Here is a 20,987-nt window from a genome sequence, read left to right as displayed (position 1 = left end):
GTAATATGGGGATGAGGGGGATTGATTTTTGGCCCCTTCCATGGTTTTCTCCAACCAATGAAGTTAAAGCTATTCTGTTTATTTGTTTTTGTCTTTTGTAATAGTCTACTTTGGCAGTCTGCTTTATTTTTTAAGATCAAAACCTGGTCTGTAAAAACTAGTGTATAGCACATAATATGTGACCTCTCCTCGATCTTGTAGAGGCTTATGTTTACGTAGAGGCATCTTCTGTTGGCTAGGTGTTTTTGTAGCAGCTGTGGTCTGTTATGGTGGTCTAAGTCTGACCTTGCATGGATTGAGGATACTCTAACTCTGTGCCTCTGACTTAGTTTATTAGGGATTATTTGTAACCATGGGCATTAGACCGATTTGGTCTCGTTTCAATCTATTGAAAGGGATTTTAACTTCAAAAAAAAAAAAAAAAATTCTTTAAAAAAATTTAGTTAATTTATGATTAATTTTTATCTAGTTAAATTAACTAGAGTTACTTTTTAATAAAATCTAATTATTATTAATTATAGGTATTTTTATATAAGGTCTTTCTCATTTAATATCTCACTAGGGTATAATTTTAAACCTGTTTTGAGTCCAGTTCGTTTCATAACTAATGTAAATTTTTGAATAATATTATTATACTAATAATATTATTATACCGAATAATATTAGGCCAAAATAGTATTATGTACAATAAATATCTCACAATAATATTATATATCAATAATATTATTCCAATAAATATTCTCATATAAGAATATTATTATCCCATCTAATTTACTAGATATTTAAGTTTATCTATTAATCAATTAAGGACAGGTGGCGCATAAATATGCAATTATCAAAATAATGTCAATCGAGCGACTTAATCATGATGAGTAAATAAAATTGATCGAGTGATTAAAAGTGTGGATTGATCACTATGTGTCTTAAATTCTATTTAATGCGTCTTGTCTTAAAATCTAGGATATTACAGTTGCCCATCCCTAATTTGTTGTTTTTAATTGTAATTTTTCTTCATTTACCTATAAAAATAAATAAATAAACAACTAACATTGGCTCGTAATCAGTAAAAGCAAGCAAAAATCATGTCATTTTTCTTCTCAAATAAGGGTGCAAAATGAGAAATGGGCTCTAGTACATACATTTGATTTGAGTTTGAGTATAGGTGTCGGAACTGGGAAAAGGGCTTTGGTTACTTTACGATAACAACAAAAATAGGCTCTAATGAGCACAAAGTGAGCTTCGACCTATGCAGAACCGGTCGAAATATTGATTATTTGCAGTCCATTATCGAAATATTTCTTTCTAATTGAAAAAGAAACCAAACACCTCTTATCTACTATTAGCTCACTTCCCTTTTTCAACTAGGACAATTTATATGGTTTTGGATGGTGATCATCTTCAATTGAAGCTTCTTAATTGCATCATCTGACACCGCAGCTACTACTGTCAAAAATAACCTTGCAAACATGTTCCGCGATCGTGCATGTGGTATGAAAAATAATGGTTCTTAACCAATCTTCTTTGGAGTCATCTTTTGGAGCAAGTAAGCTTTTTCTAACAACAAGGGTCTCGCGCCCATCTCTGTACAGAATCTCCTCATTATTGCCACCATAAAAAACAAGATCTTCGATGTTGAATTCTTCTACTGTTTCATTTTCAACTAAAAGATTCTTACCCTTTTTGCTCGTAGGCTTTCGACAATTTGTAACTTGATGACCGAGCTCTCCACATATGAAACAACAGATGTTGGAGTTGGAACTCTAGCCTTGCACAGGTTGAGAATTAGAACGAGGTTCCTGAGGACGGACTCCTCGTGTATTCTGATCTCCTCTTGGTGTAGATATGGTATTGCTTTTGGTTTGCTGCTTTTCTACAGTCAAGGCATGTTGGTAGGCTTCATAATCCGTCTAGAGGGAGTGGAGAATAAGGACGTCTTGTAAGGGCTGTTGCAAACTGCCCAAGTATCGCGCCACCAATTGCTCCTCGGTCTCTGACAAGTTGTTTCGAGCAACCAATTGGTAGAACTCTTCAATGTAGTCATCAACAGATTTCGCACCTTGTCTCAGCATATGAAGCCGTTGAAACAACATCTGTGAGTATCCGAAAGGTAAAAAATGTCCCTTCATCTTCTTTTTCATTTTCTCCCAATCACAGATCTTTGGCTTGCCTTGTCTATCCCGTGATCGCTCCCACCAAGCGGAAGCATGACCCTCTAGCTTGATGGCGACAAGCTTTACCTTCATGCAATCTAGAACCTCCATATAATCAAAGATCTGCTCTACTTCGTGTAGCCAATCAATGAAGCCTTTGGCTTGTAAAGTGCCAAAAAATTCTAGAAGCTCAACTTTGAAGCCTAACTCTACATATATATCAGTGTTCTCGACCCAGAACAGGATTATGATACAGGTTCTCAAATTTGGAATCTGAATCACGATCATCCATCTCGCGATCCCTTTCCAAGTTTTGCACCGCTAGATGCTGGGTTAACTATGCAACCTACCTCTGCAAGTCTTCAATCGTCATATCTTGTACATCGCATTTATGGTAGGGAACTTCCTCATTCGGAACTTGTCCACGCCGACCACGACCACCAGCCATGAAAGCTGATGAAAAATTCACCTTAAGAAGACGCTTAAGCTTTGATACCAAATGACCCCGGGCAGAACTAAGATTGTTCTGATAGCGTATGATAACATCAGAAACTACGAACTAAAGATAGAAAAGAAATTCAGGAAGAGAGAAAATAACAAATAGAGAAGATATAACCTCTAGTTGTCCTAAATAAGCAAATAAATAAATAACTCTAAAAGACTTAAAATTTAATGAGAAAACTTCACTTATAACCACTGATTTTTCATCACTTTTGAAATAAGGTACCCAAACTTTAAAATGTATCAATTTAAGGTATCTATCTTTCAATTTTTTTTAAAATTTCAACTATCTGTTAGAATTTTCCATTAAATCCTATCAAAATTTCTAAAATACTAATTTGTTTTTTTTTAAAAAAAAATTAAAAAAAAAATCAAATATTTAGGCATGAGTATTTTTGCAAATTTCGTTAAATTATGACCAACACCTAAATCCTTGTAATTTTTTTTTTTCTTAAAAAAATATGGGTATTTTGAATATTTTGATAGGATTTAACGGAAAATTTTAACGGATAGTTGAAATTGAAAAAAATTGAAAGATGAATACCCAAAATTGACACTTTTTAAAGTTTGGGTACATTATTTAAAAAGTGATGAAAGATTATGAGATTTAAGTGAAGTTCTTCCAAATTTAATTGATATTTCAAAAATTGATTGAAAAATAACAGACTTGATGCCTTTATATAGGTTAGGTACCTCCTAATTTAACAACGAAAAGAAAAATAAATCCTAATTGAAAAACAAATGCATAATCCAAATGAAAAAGGAAAATCCAATAATTCTCATTTGAAAATGAAAACTAAAACACACATGCATAAAATAGAAAACTCAATCCTAGCTTATTTGCAAAAGAAAATTAAAACACACATGCATAAAATAAATTCACCCTAAAATTAATCTTCTCCAGCTGGATCACAAATTCTCAACTGAAGAACGAGTGCATGGTGAAATAGGTATTTCTATAGTGCCTTCCAACATATGAATCACCTTCTTCATCGATGGACGGGCTGCTGGCTCCTCTTCAATGCACCAAAGCCCGATCCTCACCATCCTCTCCAAGCTTTGTGTGTCAACTTCTTCATGAAAAAGCTTACGTACTTCATTGGACTTGAAACAGTCGTAGACCCGGCCAGTCTACAAGAACAACTTCATCCTCAGGGGCTTCAATTTCAATGCTCCTCCGACGACGTATAATTATCAAGAATACAATACCGAAGCTATACACATCTGCTTTCACAGTGATGGGCAAATTCTTGTGCCATTCTGGGGCAACATACCCTCTTGTTCCTCTTATCCCAATGAGCGTCTTAGAATGGTCTGGCATCAATAACTTTGCCAATCCAAAGTCCGAAATTTTGGCTAATCCATTCTCGTCAATCAGTATATTGTTGGGATTTATGTCACAGTGGATGATTTGGGTCTCACATTCCTCGTGTAAATATAGGATCCCTCTAGCTATATTCAAAGCGATTTTAATTCTTTCCTCCCAATTCGGCTTTACTTGGGATTTGAAGAGGTAGTCCGCGAGTGTTCCATTGTTCATGTACTCGTACACCAAAAGCCGATTGGAACCGTCATGGCAATAACCGAGCAACCGGACAAGGTTTTTATGGTGGGTTCGTCCAATGGACCTCATCTCATTTTTGAATTCTTCTACTCCTTCAGCCATTACTTTCTCCAGTCTCTTCACGGCAATGGTCCTCTGCCCGTTTGACAAGGTTCCCTTAAAGACAGTCCCAAAAGAACCTCTATCCAATTGTTCGATGAAGCCATTGGTTGCAACTTCTAGTTCACTATAAGTAAATGCTCGCAAAGAGACATTCTCGATCAATGCTTCATTTGCTGCTTCATAAGAGATCCTTTTGTATGCCCAAATTCTATATCTGAACATAAGAGTAGCGAAAAATGCTAGGCGAATCAATGCGAAAGCTAGACATGCAACACCAATTATTAAGATATCCATTGGCAATAGTTTCTTGCTTTCTATATCTTTAGGAACCATACCGTCGATACCGCTGCTGGATTTGACAAATGTTGCAGTTGAATAGCCATCCACTTGTGGCTTCTCCAAAATGTCAATGGAAGCTTTTGTTTTCTGCATTCTTGGTTTTGAAAGAAAGCAGCTTCGCAGGTGCAGTCCTCTAAACAGGCCTGTTTGCATTCTTCTTTCCTCACAGAGAACAAAACGGCGTATGCGCTATCATCCAATATAGTATTTTGCAATTCTTGAATGACGTACTTGGTATCTTTATTCTTGGATAAACAACTTTCTGCAGTGAAGTTTCTATTGCAACCCAAATTCATTTGCTCCTGATTGATGAAAACAAACCCTGCAGGACAAGTGCAAAAAGATTGTTGATTTTTTATGCTACAATACCCATTAACTCCCATATGCCTTTAGGAAGGCATAAATCTCCTGGCACATACCATACGATCGACCAATTACCACTCTCACTCAAGTCGCGAGAATATAAGCGGAATATCCCATCATTATCAATTGTGGCACGGTACCTCTTCCCATCAGAGGGAATCCCTTCGTTGGTAATGTTCTTTACGTTGACACCAGTACTATTGAGCATGCATAGGCGGCCATTTCCATCCAGCGTCAGCGTTGCGTTATTCCCAACAAAAGTCGTTACTGTTGCCCAATAAGCATAGTGTGTAGTATCAGGAAAACCTACCGGATACAACACAACGTTCCCATCAATCTGCATCTTGATCCGGAAGATTCCCATCAACCTACCGGTCTCAGAGCTGCTAGAAACGAGCTCATTCCCAGCTCGTAGGAGTTGGCCAGGCAAAAGGGTGTCCGTTGGGTAATCAAAACTTTACCATATAATTGTTGAATTCGAATCATAGAGGACAAAGTTGCCAGAGTCGAGCATGGAATTGAAGCCAACACAGCAGGCTCTGTGGCGTTGGCAATGGATTTTTCTTGGCCTCCCAACTTCTGCAAGATGAGCCTACCATCGCTAGTAAATACAATGTTGGCATTGCGGGAGAGTGGAGGGTCATTCCGGTTGGCTGTCCAGACGACAGTTTTCTGTGGAGTTCCTTCAAACCATATGCTTATTGAATAACCATCACCAAAAGGAAAGAACCCAAAGGCGAAAATGCCGGATTGCGAGAGCAATACGGATGAGTTGCCACTGGGGGAAAGAGAAGAGCCTTGGGTCAAGTTTAAGTTCTTTTGTTGAGCTGCTTGAGCAGTTGCCACTGGAAGCGCAGAAAGAAAAAGAATTGTGGAAGCAATGATCGACATAGTTGTTCCAACTTCCGATGTGCAAGTAAAAACCTGTAAATATTAGTCTTAATATTTTGAACTTACGAATTCAAATTTCATGAAGTAGATGTAACGATTTTGACAAGGAAAAATGATTCCTACCCTTTTAGGAGGATCAGATATTGGAAGAGATGGTGCTCCCACAACGAACAAAAGCATGCCCCGTAAGTTTTGTTGCAATTATGCTCAATTAAACTGGCATCTATATTCGATCACTTCTATTGCTTGTTCAGCCTATAAGCCAAACCGGAGATAATTAAAAACAATCTAGACCGAGAAGAAAAAAAAAAAATCCCAAAACCCAATCTTTGGATCTCGTCAACCAATAAATGGAGCCATTCGTTGTCCTAATTAAGTACCTAATCATGTTGAATAGAAAAATGTCAGGGAGACCCATCCCACCACTGGCCAAACCAATTTTAATAAATCTTTGAACACCTCACGAAATTGCTCCATTTGTCACCCAAAATCGAAGTGTGCACGCTTTATTAAAGCTAAATGAAGTAGATCGACTGGCCTGTTGTTGTTTTCCATTTTGAACTACCGTGAAAACTAGCAATTAAATAAGTTGAATTCTTGTCTTTGTTTGTTAACGTGTATTGGAAGGTTTTTTTTTTATATAAGTTTAAAAAATTGGTTTTTGATATTACATGATGGTGAAAATTGTTTTTAAGTTTTTAAGAGTGTTAAAACAATTTTCAAAATTAGTTTGTATAAATATTTAATTTCTGGAACCACTGATGAAGTTCAGCGTGTTCTTGTGTCGGTTTATCACATCTCTATCTAGCTAGCACTACTCTCACAGCCGAAAACCATCACATTTTCATATCTCTTGATTTCATTGCGTTCGTTTCTTTGTGTGGTTTAGCATATGTTTGTGAAACATGGCATGAACCCCCGGTTTGTGTTATTGGGTATCTCAAAACACTGTATCCATGCGGAGAGTGTTACAAAAATATTCTTTACATATTTCTTATATACTCACCTTTTCGGTGAAACCCACGCTACATAGACCCCACCCCATATAAGAGGATGAGTGTATAATGAGTATTTTTTTTATCTTTTCCCCTTCTATTTCACCGTGCATATGTAACATTCTTATTTGCACGTAACTTATTTTCTTAATGTAATTTTTTAATCCATTTGATATTAATTCTAGCAATAATAACTACTTTTACTAATCAAAAATCACAATTTTTCACATTATTTACTACTTTTTTAATACAAATTTAAACAGTTTCTCTATTTCATTATCTACTTTCTCTAAATATTATTTTTAATTTTTTTTTAATATTCCATTCTTTGCGATTCTCCGTCCGTCACCCAAACCACAACCAGCGAACCCGGCCGTCAAAGAGCCATGGTCAACTTGAAGGAAGATTTCTCAAGAACTATATATTTTTCCACGACAAGTGCGTCTTCTCTCTAGGGTTTCTCTATCGGGGGAGCCAAGGAGGAGAAGGAACGTCTTCCTTCAGTGGGTCGCCTGGTTTTAACGGCTGAGGTGAGCGGCGATGCTACGTACCGGCGAAGGAAGGAGGGCTTCTCTATTGTGGAGCCACGGAGGAGAAGAAAATATCTTCCTTCACAAAGAGTGGGTGCTTTTCACGACAAAGGGGAGCAGTCCTAGCAGAGGATTTGTGGTGCTGATTCAGGAAAATGAGGATTTCAAAGCAAAACTTTGAAGGGTAGAGGAATGATGGAAGAATTGTCATATCTGTGGGGGAAACTAAAACTAACAGAGGAGGAAGCTCTAGGACTAGTAGAAATTAATGAAATTGATGTGGAAGATACTATGAAGATAGATGGGAACGTTTTGTCTGGTGCATGGTGCTTGGTGGGGAAGCTTCTGGTTGAAAGAGATGGGAGAGATCGAGAGGACGACGAGGAGATGGGAGACGACAGATAGAGAGAGAAAGTGGGGAGAGAAGATGAAAGAGAAGCAATAAAATAATTTTTGACATTGTGCTATAGTGAATGAGGAACGCTAGAGCATCTCTTTGTATTCTTTTGAAATGACATATATGTAACTTTTTGATTAAAAAATTACATCTATGTTATTTTAGAAAAACACTTGGAGATGTTTTAGCATTTCTCATAGTGAATAGCAATTCCTTGTTATTTGCTGTAGCAAAAATTCTATTTTAATTACTAGTCTTTGGCTTATTTTTTTGAGGGGAAAAACTCATCAAATTAGCTAAATATTACTAATTCGAGGAGTTTAGTTAATCTGCTGGAGATGTTATAAGAGCATATCTAGTACATTAACCAAATGGCTCATATTACCTGTATGAGCCAATTTTTCTCATCCAACGTTGCTAGTCAATATATATACATTGTGTGTTGCGGTAAATAGCCACTTTTGGCCATTCACTATAGCACACTACATCAAAAAAATATTAATTTTTTTTTCTTGTTCCTCTTTATTAAGAAATGAATAAAATAAAATAAATTAAATATTTAAATAAAATAGAGAATAGAATAAAGAATTAAAATGTGTATATATAAAAGAAATAACTAAAATAAAAATTTACACTTGTTTACTAATTATTTTAGTTGCTATTGCTGAAAATGCTCTTAAACATATATGCACGACAAATAGGTACGAGGGAAATACAAGTATCATCATCCCAACGTAATTGTACCTGTTCAATTTTTTTTTTTTTATAAAAAAAAATGAAATAAAATAAAATAAAATAAAATTACATTATATGCGCAAAAATCCAATCAACATGGCATGATATGAGTAGTCTTGGTCTCATACCTCCCCAACCCCAACGCACCCTCACCAGACTTACACCCAACTCTCAAAGCCTTAACTAACTCCGCACACATCCTCCTCACGTGCCCCTCACACTCACTCTGCATCACCAGCAAAATCTTCGTCATCCCGTTGCTCTTCACCACCACGTCCTTCACCTTCCTATCCCCATGCACGCAACACATGCACCACAGCACCGCCACCGCGTCCTCCGTCCCAGCCTTCATCAGCCTCTCCACCACCGCCGCTGCGCACTTCTCCTCCTCGCTTATCGCGCACCGCCCCTCCGCGCACGTCGAAACCATCGATAATAGATTCATAGACTTTTCCGCGTTGGAAGGCTTGGTGTTAGGGTTTAATAGCCTTTCTGAAAGAACTCGAACGAGTCCGAACCAGACGAGTCGGGCTTTGACTGAGCGAGTCACTGCGACGGCGATTAAACACGACAATACGGCGTCGTGTAGGTCGGGATCGTTCTCGGAGCTTAAGAGATGGATCAGCAGGGACAGTAGTTCCTCTTTTTCTGCGATTCTGCGCTTGGATTCGGCGTCGAGGGCAAGCGATTGCAAAATCCTGGCCGACTCGATCTTCGAGATCAAACTTCCATTTCGCAATACCGAACAGATCTTAGAGAAGCAATTTTGGTAATTGCTCCTGAAAATCGAGCTGAACACTCGTTCTTTAACTCCATTTTGAGACATAATCATATCCAAAACCCTAAAAACCAGCTCCAAAACCTCCATCTCCGCACTTTTGCAAAGAACACCAACGATTCCCTCCACAAAGTGATCGAAATCCGCCAAAAATCTCCGGTTCTCCTCGCTAGCCCTCGCGAAATCCACAATCTTCGTCAGGTGATCACGGCGATCGGCCTCGCTGCTCTCGTCCTGGATCCTACCGATGAGAATCCGAAGTTGCTGAGACGTGGTCGACGGAGATCTTGGAGAGGAGTGGTGGAGCCAGAGGTGAATGAGGCGGTGGAGAGTGAGGTTGGGGACGAGGTGCTTGGAGGGAAGGACCTGCATGGTAGCGGGACACGTGTCATGCCCGGATTCGAGCCAGTGCTGGATGTTGGAGCGGTCGTAGGTTACGCCCGTTGGCAGGCTTACAGGTGATTTCATCACCTCCATTGAGATTGGGCACCTGAACAGGCTCGGTACGGTTATGTGCAATTCCTCTCTACCCATTTTCGGTACAGTTCCGCCCAGAGAGAGAGAGAGAGAGAGAGGAGGGAGCTTGTAAAGAGTGGAGGGGAATTGGGAGCGTTTAAAGGGGATGGAGCCAGGAGGGGTACTGGTCAAAGGGAACTGACGTCGTTTTGAACGTGGCCACAGGTCGTTAGTCAAATGTGTGTTAGTATTAACTATTAAGTGTACATAAGTCATAAAGTCAGGCCGTGTCTGTGACTGTGAGGAAGTCATAGGATCCAAAACGTGAAATAGGGGACACGAGAAGGACTTTTGATCCGCGTGATGTGACGTGCGGAGGCCACAACTTAACGCTGTGCCGTCTTGTTTGGGCCGCGTGTACGACCATAGACTATGCGGAGGACGAAGACTTGGATCAGGTCAGATTACTCTCCATACCCACAACAACTTTTTCCTTTTTTTTGTTCAATCAAATTAATGAAACAATTGACTAGAAAATGAAATTAAATATAAAAAAATAAAAAATTATAATTGACCAATTCATTGTTGTTGAAATAATGGAAAAAATCAAACTGATTTTGTAATATGATCTTTAGTCAAAATATGTGTGCTCGATAAGGTTTTAAAAATAAAATCAATAAAAAGGAATACTATTAGGGAAGAACATCACAAATTTATATGATTTACGTTATCATAAGAATTGAATACTTGGATGCCTGTGTTCATAAGAAATCACAAAGCGAGGTTTAGTAGCATTTTTTTTTTAATAATAGTTAATTTAAAAACTATTAAACTCTACTACATTAATATTGTTCATACAAAAGTATTAGCGTGATATGTAGCATTTTTCTAAATATTAGTAAAAATTTGGCAAATGTTTACTCGTGCCATATGAGTTATTACCCCCATGATCATTTATACTATCTTATACATCTCTGTATTTTCTAACTTAAATGAATTACTACTATTTAAATTTCATTATACATTTAGAATAGCCATAAAAGGACATGATCCCAAGAGAGTTAATTATAAATAATATTTCTCTCTATTAGAAATTGTCACTAAACGTTCCTTTAGTTTAGACCAAAATGAAATCTTCGTATTTTTCATTTCAATTGAAAATTCTTATGCTACAATTTTTTTATTTTTTTTTATTTTTTTGAAAAAGATTATCAATTTCATAGATCACGAGTCAAACTCAGAAATTAGTGTCATTAACATACCATTAATGACTTACAGTTTTACATAAGAGGTTTTAATAAAGCTCTTTCCTTTTTTTTCTTTTTCTTTTTCTTTTTTAATGAATGAGATTTTTATTCATAAGAAAAAACTAACAATTATGATTGAGAAATGATCTCTACACTCATTTCTCATAACAATCCCACAACAAGCTGATGTGGCTGGTAATATTTTATTATTTTTTTACAAAAAGAAAACAAAACAAAACAAAAAAAATAATAAAATATTACAAGTCACATTAGCTTGTTGTGGGGCTGTTGTGAGAAATGAGTGTAGAGATCATTTCTCATTATGATTCCTATTGTGACAATATATTTAGGAAAATGTTAAATTTACAACATCAACACAACAACCCCTCACATGAGGGTGGACCCCACACACTGGAGTCCACCCTCATGTGAGGGGTTGTTGTGATGGTGTTGTGTAAGAATCAAATCCCATATATTTACATGACTCCCCTTGCATACATGAATAACGGAGACAATTTTTGAATTTATGATCTTTAGTCCTGATATTATGTTAAACCATCACTAATTTTAAAAACTTAAACTAATCAAAAATAGTAAATTTAATCAATATTTAAACACTCAATTTACGTGTGAACTAAAACTTTTTATTAATTAGTGAAACCCAACACGTAAAATATTTAATTAAAATTAAAAATAAATGATGGAGGCAAGATTCGAACTTAGGATCTTTAACTCTGTTGATAAATCATTCATGTCACATCTCCTCATAGTTTCTCTTTAGATTCTTTTATCCTATCAGCACCCACAAAAACAAATGGTCCATTCCTCCTATGTAGTTCATGCAGAAAATACACGTAATTTCTCCTTTATATCCCCATTTCAACAATCTTTCCCTTGTTGTTAACCAGTTCTTCATTGATAGCCTTAAACAAATGATTATATTGTTTAAGTATTGCAAGTGAAAACAAAATTAATTTACACCAAACAACTTCAGGCTGTTTTGATCTAATTGTATTTCATGTTTCTGCCCTAGTATACTTTCCCTCTTTTTCGAAATCACCCATATCGGCTTATCCCTTTCACTTATTTCCGCTATTGAAAGTTTGCTTTTTCTTTTTTTTTCTTTTTTTTTTTAATTAAATAAGAAAAATGGTTACAATGAGGATTCTTTCCACTTCTGATCCAAAAATAATAATAAGTGGACGATCCTATAAATGAAAAAGGAGTAGGCTCCTCAATAATAGACTCAAACCAAACTAAAACAGTGCTTAAATAAATACAAAAGGTAGAAAATTGGTCAAACAAGTGATCTCGTCCTCTCAAAAGGCCACACAAGGTAATTAAAAAAACTAAAGGGGTACAGAGTAAGATAAGCCCATATGTACTCCCACTTGGGAACAACAACAACCACCCAAATATAGCTGAAGCGGTAGAAGCAATGAAATAGTCCAAATTTGAGACTGCAAAAAAGAGATGTATCAATACAAATCCAGATACAAGAGTCTCTCCTAAAGGGACACTAAAACCTAAGCAACAAAATAAAACAAAAATAAATAAACAACAAAAAAGTCTAAAAATCATCGGTGAAGTGCCATGTAGCTAGGACTCAGAGACCTTAGAAGAAACGTAGATTTAACTTTGAAAAAACTAGATCTAAGAACTTGAAAAACTGCCACCAACGCTAGGGAGAAGACAATAAACATTGAGGAGAGAGCCACTAGCTCAATGGATCAAGAAGCTAAGACACTAAGGTAGCGAATTCGATTGGACGGAATAAGTCGTACATAACGACGGATAAAACCTCAAAAGATGTGAAAAGGGCTAAAGAAACCTCTAACCAACTACCATCGTAAACAAAAATAAATATAAAAGAAAGAGGAGGAGGGGAGGCCAGAAAGAGTAGTTGAGATCCTTCTCTCCTTGAGCCGGCTGTAGAAAGAGAAGAAGAAAATATGGGCAGAGAGAGAACAAAGGCACCACCGACACAATTCACAGTTAATGTCAAAGACTTCCATTTTTTGAAAAACTTTGCTTTGAATGTTGACTAAAGCTTCTCATCTAGTTGGCTTCCGGCCAATTCCAGTTCTTCTCTTTCAATGCTTTTATTCCAGTTCTTTTATATGAAAAAATAGAACAGTTTTATTCTTATCCATTAGGACTAATTGAGAGTTGAATTTTATGATTCATGCGATCAACATGTATATGTCACGCGGGATAATCTATCAATTGAGGGGGAAAAAATATATATATATATATTACAATCTCATTTTTCGCCTAACCACAAAATGTATAGTGACAGTTTTCGAAAGACATGAAACTCATTTGTAATAATTACCTCGAACTATAGAGAGATAAATAAATAAAAAAGGAGGTATGTACTAACAACTCATTCCAAAAGTTGATAACGGGCCGGACGTCGCCGGATTTCATCACCAGCAGGATTTTGGCAGCCAATGGTTATTGTCGAAATTCGGCAAGTGCCGCCAGATTCCAACATTCAGATACTATATTTCGAGACCTTTGATAGTAAACTCGGGCTACTAACAAACTTCAATGTTCGGCGGTGATGGATTCCTACAAACATATAGGTAAGAATGAAAAGTTCAAATTTAAAAAACGATTTACGGTCCAAAAATTAAAGAAGCTTTTACGGTCAAATTGAAAATGATTTTCGTTGACTATATTTTCGCCCCCACCAAATACTGTAAAATACTGAAAAGATTTTTCCGAAAACATTTTCTCAAAAACATTTTACGCCGAAACAAACGAAGCAATAACGTATTTAATAATGAAAATTGTGTTTCATTATTTTAAATCTTTAAATAATATGACACAACATATGTATTATGTGTCAATATATTAGATCTATAAAATCTAATCTAAACGATAAAACAAATCATTTTCATTTCAAATCAAGATCTGATCCATACAGTGAAGTAGATGATAAACGGAGGTCAAACCATGTTAAAACAATGTCAAATGTTTAATGGGTGAATAAGACAGCCAAAGACCTTTCATTAACTTTTCTTTTCCTTTTCTAAACAAACCCATTGAAGTTCCCATTGTAATGTATACATTGAAAAAAAAAAAAATGAAAGACTTGCGCTACAAGTTTTAAGACTAAGAGACTTTAGGAGAGAACCTTCTTGAACCTTGACTTTTGACTGAACCCACCAGCTGTCCTCTATAATCTTTATGCTACAACCACTAATATATACTGCTCTTCCAGGCTGTTCTATATGAATTTCATGAAATATTAGGGTGGGCCTTTCCCACTATCAATCTTGGTAGACAGCTGAAGACGAGAAGATATGAAAATGCAGTAAGAGTAAATTTTAGAAACGGCTCATTTTCTCATGCCGTAAGTACAAAAGTTTGTACTTCAACAACTGCCTTGAATTTCTATGTAACGACCACTATTATAGCTAAGGTTAATTCTTAGGGAAAGCCCAAGTAGGGAAGCTTAAAATGTGCAAGCCCATTGGTAGAGTAATTCTAAACGTCATCTTCCTATCCCCCTTTCGTCCCCCAATTCTGTGGCATGGTACTCATAGAATTTGGAACTAATCTCCATGCACCAAATGTTGTGAGGACCACGCACTATAAGATTGGGAGATAGGGAGTGACGTATAGCATTACTTTTATTAGTAAGGCTTATGTGAATTAAATTAAATGGATCACAAGCCCATTAAAAGCATGAGTAAAAAAATTATTTTCCACGTTATTTTAACTCTTAGGAAAGATAAATGATTTTATTTTTTTTTTGAAAATAACTTTCAATATTTATTAATAAACATCAGCAGAGAGCAATTTGTACCTTAAGTACAATATCATAGACACAGTTCGGTATTTCTTCTGGACAAAGATTTTCTCTAAACTGGGTTGGATCCTCGGTCTATAAAAATTTCAAGTGTCCCTTTTTAAATAGTATGTGAGAATCATTGTTTTTTACTAGAATCTATTCCAACTCTATCCTTACTATTGAAAAAACATGTGTTCTACACATGTTCAAGAGACATGTGCTATTTTTATAGACTAGGTTTGAGGAGCTTCCCTCAACCCAGTTTGGATTTCCTTATCTATATGATATGCACTCCTTACTAGAATTCTACACTTGACATATCTCTCAATATTAATAGATCTTTGTGCTGACCTGGGCTTAAGGGGATTTGGAAATGAGCCTGGCTTCCTCTTCGCGAAATATCTCCGTTATTAAACTTGCGTTTCGCGACAATTTAGTATCTTGATCAATGAGAATGAGATCCACACCTTTGCTCCCTCCTCTAAAATTCTCCTTTGAGATTGAATTGAGTAAGATATTAGAATTAGAACCCATTTATCTCCCCAAATCTTTATATTTTTTTTGTCGTCCACTCTCCAATTTAGCCTATTTTTTAATATATCACATGCCAATATGGACATAAATTTTTTACAAACTGGTTTGTAGAAAATTTCCTACAATCAACATATAAGAGTGACATATGTCATTTAAGCATGTGAGAATTACATGTTCTTTTATTAATGCTATCAAAAAAACATGTGAAAAATACATGCTGTTAAAACAACATACGCTTCTCACATGTCGAGGGACACATGTCACTCTTATATGCGGGTTATAAGAAATTTCATACAAACCAATTTGTAAGAAATTTCTGCCTTGCCAATAATATATTCCCCCATGCAAAAGAAGGTCTTCCTCGTAATTTTGCCTCCATTATATTACTATGTGGATAATTTTTTGCCTTTATGATACTTGCAGCCAAATAATTTGGATTATGCAACAGCCACCAACATTGTGTAGCTAACATGGCTTTATTAAAACACACAAAATCTCTAAACCCCATACCTCCATGTGCATTGGAATAGCCCATTTTCTCTTGGCTCGTCCAATGAATTTTGGATTCGTTTTCCTGATATTCTCACCAAAACTTTTGCATCATCGAGTTAATTTCTTTAAGTGATCGACACCTCATGATGTACGTAAAGATTGCTTGGATAATTACTTTCAGCAAAATTTCATTTCTTGCTTGTGAGAGAAATTTGAACTTCCAATTATCCAGCATGTTCCATACTCTGTCTTTAATACTCTTAAAAACCTCTGATCTAGATTTGCCAACAAGCGCCGATAATCCCAAATATTTGTCAAAGCGTTGTGTGGCTTGTAGTCCAAAAAGCTGGATAATTTCTTTTGTCCTCTCTTGGTTGGTATTTATACTGAGAGAAATTGAGGTTTTCTCTTTGCTAAGCTTTTGACGAGAGGCTTTCTCATATAGCTCGAACAACTACGCCAATCTATACCATTCCACAGAGTTTGCATTGCAAAACAATAAACCATCATCAGCAAAGAATAAGTGATCTAGGCGTGGGCCTCTTTTGGAGGTTGACACTCCCAAAATGGTCCAGACCCTCTCTGCATGGTGTAGGACGGAGCTTAGTGCCTCTACACAAATTAGAAGAAAAAGGGAAGAGGATAGAGGATCCCTTTGCTGATTCCTTGTGTTAGGATGATCCTCCCCATTAGCTAGCCATTGACCAAAATTACATAAAAAAAACAATGCTAATGCAAGCCATAACTAGCCTTATCCATCTAATAACAAAACTTATCCTCCACATTACTGCATCTAGAAAAACCCCACTCCCCCTATCAAATGCTTTGCTCATATTTAGATTTAGCCATATATAACCCCAACTTACCCCATATACAAGTATGCATAGAATGCAAAGTTTCATATACTGCCAAAACATTATCAGTAACCAACTTGCTAGGATTAGGCAATCTGATTATAAGAAATGATATTGGGAAGCACAACTTTCAGTCTATTTGCTAGCACTTTTGAAATTATTTTACATGTACAGCTCATTGCAAAAACTCATTGGCCTGAAGTATGTAACTCTATTAGAATTTTTTGTTTAAGAGATAAGGGCTCTAATCAAATTGCCTGAGTTTAAAAAACTAAGCACAACATTATATACCTCCCCTCACAATATAATCTTAGGACACTTATGAATTGGCCAAGGAGTGAGAAACACCTAGCCTAATCATAGGATGTTCATATCATCATGGTTTTTCGAATTTTAATTGCATAATCTTTGCTTACGGGCATATGAAACATATTTTTGTGTGAAAACATTTCCAACCAATTATTAGGAACATTAAATTTTGTCTAGGCCAGAAACTTAGAAGCCCGAATTTTCACATGAAAATCATATTAGATGGTGATAAAAATTTGATATTATGTTAACTACACAAAATCCTAACAAACTAGTTTAAAAATTCCATAATTTTCACATAAAATTCTAGAGATCTGATGAAATGTTTAGATTCTGGAATTTTTGTTAAAACATGAAACTTTGGGGGTAATTTTTGCATTAAATCGATTTGATTTATTTTTTGGGCTTAAAAAAAAATGTTGTGGGTAATTAAGCCCAATTTAGTTAGAAAGTGTTTATGAGTTTTGGCCCATTTAGAGTGCTTTGGGCCATGTCATTAGAATTCCAGTTAGAAAATGCACGATTGGAATTTTTTGAACATTCCCCAAGGAAATTAATGAGAATTTTAGAAGTTTGTAAGGCAAAAATAAACGTACAAATAGTCTATTTGTCTAAAACGATTTTTCGAAAGTAAATAAAAGAGGGACAAAATATCATTCTGCCAAACAAAAACAAATTACTAATTAATAAAATAAAACCTTATTTTTGGAAAAAAAAAAAAACAGAAAGAGCATACAATTCTTGATCATTAAAGTCTAAAATTATATCTTGGTATATTTTGTATGGGATAAATGCTAAATTAGTCCATATGATTCGGTATTTTGACAAATAGCTCTCTAAAGTTTAAAAAGTGACTAACATTCCCTAGAATAAGTAAAAAAAAAAAAAATAGGTCACCATCGTTAAAAAAGTTAACAATTCATTAACGTGACACAATAACATCATTTATAATATGAAAACTGTCACTAAAAATTAAAGTATTAAAATATATATTTAATAAAAAATCAAGGGAATGATTGAGCCACCATTTGGCCAAATGAGATGAGGTGGTTCGGCCACCTCTCAAATTTGTTTGTTTCTTTTTTTTTTTATTTCCTTTCTTTATGAATTCTCATCTACTTTTACTCATCCACAGCCGGCCACCCGAAAAATCTAAACGGGTTCTTATTCATCTCGGATTCTAGATTGCTTACTCAATCACTTTGGCTCTTTTTTTTTTTTTTTCCTTTTTTTTTTTCTTTTTTTTCCTTTTTCTTTTTTTCACTATTGTACGTATGTTTATAGATTTAGAATTCTCTTTCTTGTCCTCAAAGAAACCAAGAGAAACAAAAATGGTTTCCATCTTTTTCTTTCCGGATTCTTCAGAATCCATCTCTTTTCAGGGTGATGATTTGTCCACCTTGTTCCACCATCTTGCTCTCGGTTCGTCATATTTTTCTCCCTTTAATTTCTTGATCTTTTAGAGGTGGTCGGCTTTGGGGTGGTTTTAGTCACCCCATTTAGCCAAAGGGTGACTCAATTACTCTCTTCATTTTTTATTTTAATATATATTTTATATTTAGTTTTTTAATGACTTTTTTATTTATTTTTTATTGTAAATAACACATGTCACAATATAATTACGGATTCAATCAACTTTTCTAACGGTAAATACCCTCTCTCTTTTCTTTTTTTTACCTCAAAGATTATTCAGACACTTTTTAAACCTGGATGCATGAGCTATAACTTCAAACCTCAATGACCAATTTTTCATTTATCCCTATTTCTATACTTCCAATTTAATTCATAGATTCATACAAGCTGGAGAGGCTATGGAACTGAACAAATTTATTAGAAACCGTCGAACCGGCAGCATATTCGATACTCCTTTAATCTTCTAGGAAGCAAATTTATAGGACAGATATTCAAAAGGCAATACAAGTTGTAAACTTTAATTAGAATAAAAAAACCGCAGCGCTCCAAAGTAAGTAAAGCTAAAGCTAGCAAGAAACAAACAGAAAAGACATAAATTGAAGCGCCCGGCGCGACATCTAATCATCAATCTCTACAAAGCTTAAAGCTTAATGCCTCAAAGGTTGTCATGCGTCATGCTAGGGTTTTCCTCTCGGAACATATAACTTTATTTTTGAACGAAAAGCTCGCAAGATCAGATTACGCAAAATCCATGTCTCCGTCAATCTGTCCCCCCTGTTTGTGGCTTTTGTGCCAACATCTTATACAGCATACGGGGCCCCTTGACTCAACCGTTTTTCTTATGTCGAGCACATCGCATGAGGCTCCACTTGCGGTTGTCCAAGTACTCCTGATATTTAGTTAACTTCCGTGGTTGGCAAATCGATCTGTTCCTCCATTTATGAAGGGATATCTACCACATTTATTACTTACTATCTAACCCCCGCCCAAACAATACTATTCTCTTTCTGAATTTATGCAATAGAAAAATACAGGAGGAAGAGATTGTAAGCCAAAAGGCCACAACAGCTTGCTTGGGAGTTGGGGCTCACTGTTTGTGCTTTGTGGGGATTGGCAAGGACCTCTATTTTTTTCTTTTCTTTTCGGGGTTTTCCTTTAAGAAGGGTATTCAGTATTCCCATAATTTTCGAATGAGTTTCTAGAGTGACATGTTGGGATAATAAATCAGCATAAAGCCTTGTAAGTTTAAGTGGTAAGGTTTTTGGTCTTGGTAGTATTTTTATTAGTTCTAAAATATAAAATTTTTTAGGTCATTCTTGTTGATGAAGTCGAAGTCTTATCTGATTCGTGTGAAGGGAGCGTTTTGTATGGGTTTTGAGTTTGCTTGACAGGAGTGGGTACACGAAGTAGTCCTATCTTAAAAAAAAATTCTTTCATTAAAAATTAATAATAATAATAATAATAATTACGAGATAAGCGAATATTTATCACCTGCTTATACTAATTATATTAACTTAATCATATATATATACGAGTGTTTTTGTCCTTTTGAGACCAACGAACTCCGATGACCGTTTTTTTAAAATTTTACAGAAGCCCTTTTTTCACCGGTCCGACAGTTGAAAAAGCAGCTCTAGCATGACAGGTTTGTGACATCATGTAATAAAATGGCATACAAAGGGACAAATTTTCACGTTGTTGGACTTAACTGCAGGACGCCTTCAATTCCCCAAGTCGGCCATTAATTTCGACGTGTCCCTACAAACCCCACCTAACCACAATGCACGACTTTCCTCTTTTCTCCCATTTTCTAACTTTGTTCCCAAATCCTTTTGGCCTTTTCGTTTCATCACGTCTTTATGACTCAGAACACACATCCTAAAGACCAGTTCAATGCCTTCAGAAACATAGATAATCAATGTCTACAATTATTTGCCTGAACTCAAAAAAGAATTCGAGTTAATAATTATAGTAGATTATTTTTTAAACTCACAGCTCAATTTATATTTGGTGAGTTGGATTTCATAAGTGAATTTTCATAACCACCTGTTTAAATTTTTTTAAATTCAAATAAATAATTATAAACGATCTTAATCTCCAACCAGCTTAACCTAGTACTCCTTTGTTCGACCAACTACCACTACTTGTGCATTTAATTTTACTAGACATCAATAGCCTATAATAGTCCAGCATTTACTTCCCCATGTTTCCATATCTCCTCATTGTTTGCACTGATCACAACACTATTTATACAAGCAAGCCACCTCCAAATTTTTTATTTGTAAATTTAAGCATATATACAATCTTTTTTGTAGTTTGTACCACGCATTAAAATCTCCCCGCTGAAGTGATTACCTTAATAATTAATGAAATAAAATCCCCCCCACACACCCCACACCCCACCCTTTTTCTTTTTCTTTGTTTATCTATCTATCTCTCGCTTTCTTTCTTTCTTTCTTTCTTATAGTTTGGGGAGATGGGTAAAAGGAACCTAGTTCTAGTTCTATGGCTTCTCTTGATACTACTCCCAGTGGT

General features: G+C 35.8%; 3 protein-coding genes across 4 annotated transcripts; all 3 read right to left on the bottom strand.

The window, feature by feature from the left end:
* Positions 1-3,426: 3,426 nt before the first annotated feature.
* LOC133866067 (G-type lectin S-receptor-like serine/threonine-protein kinase LECRK3) lies at positions 3,427-5,383 on the bottom strand. The gene is made up of 3 exons (XM_062302630.1): positions 5,095-5,383; positions 4,824-4,978; positions 3,427-4,743 (listed from the first exon to the last, which is right to left on the bottom strand). The coding sequence occupies exons 1-3, from the start codon at positions 5,381-5,383 to the stop codon at positions 3,748-3,750; spliced, it is 1,440 nt and encodes a 479-aa protein (XP_062158614.1). The 3' UTR covers positions 3,427-3,747.
* LOC133866651 (G-type lectin S-receptor-like serine/threonine-protein kinase LECRK1) lies at positions 4,892-6,166 on the bottom strand. 2 transcript variants are annotated; one of them, XM_062303248.1, is made up of 2 exons: positions 6,034-6,166; positions 4,892-5,943 (listed from the first exon to the last, which is right to left on the bottom strand). In XM_062303248.1, exons 1-2 carry the CDS (start codon positions 6,088-6,090, stop codon positions 5,383-5,385), a joined length of 618 nt encoding a protein of 205 aa, XP_062159232.1. In that variant the 5' UTR covers positions 6,091-6,166; the 3' UTR covers positions 4,892-5,382. The 2 variants fall into 2 exon arrangements, with proteins under 2 accessions (XP_062159232.1, XP_062159233.1); XM_062303249.1 differs by having other exon boundaries at positions 4,892-5,921; positions 6,034-6,127.
* A 2,404-nt stretch (positions 6,167-8,570) lies between these two features.
* On the bottom strand, positions 8,571-9,945 carry LOC133866649 (U-box domain-containing protein 28-like). The gene has a single exon (XM_062303246.1). It carries the CDS (start codon positions 9,877-9,879, stop codon positions 8,659-8,661), a length of 1,221 nt encoding a protein of 406 aa, XP_062159230.1. The 5' UTR covers positions 9,880-9,945; the 3' UTR covers positions 8,571-8,658.
* Positions 9,946-20,987: the final 11,042 nt, after the last annotated feature.

This window comes from Alnus glutinosa, chromosome 4 (assembly GCF_958979055.1).
Source record: "Alnus glutinosa chromosome 4, dhAlnGlut1.1, whole genome shotgun sequence".
Lineage (NCBI taxonomy): Eukaryota > Viridiplantae > Streptophyta > Magnoliopsida > Fagales > Betulaceae > Alnus > Alnus glutinosa.
Note: the sequence above shows the minus strand (reverse complement) of the source record. Positions and strands in the feature narration are given on the sequence as shown.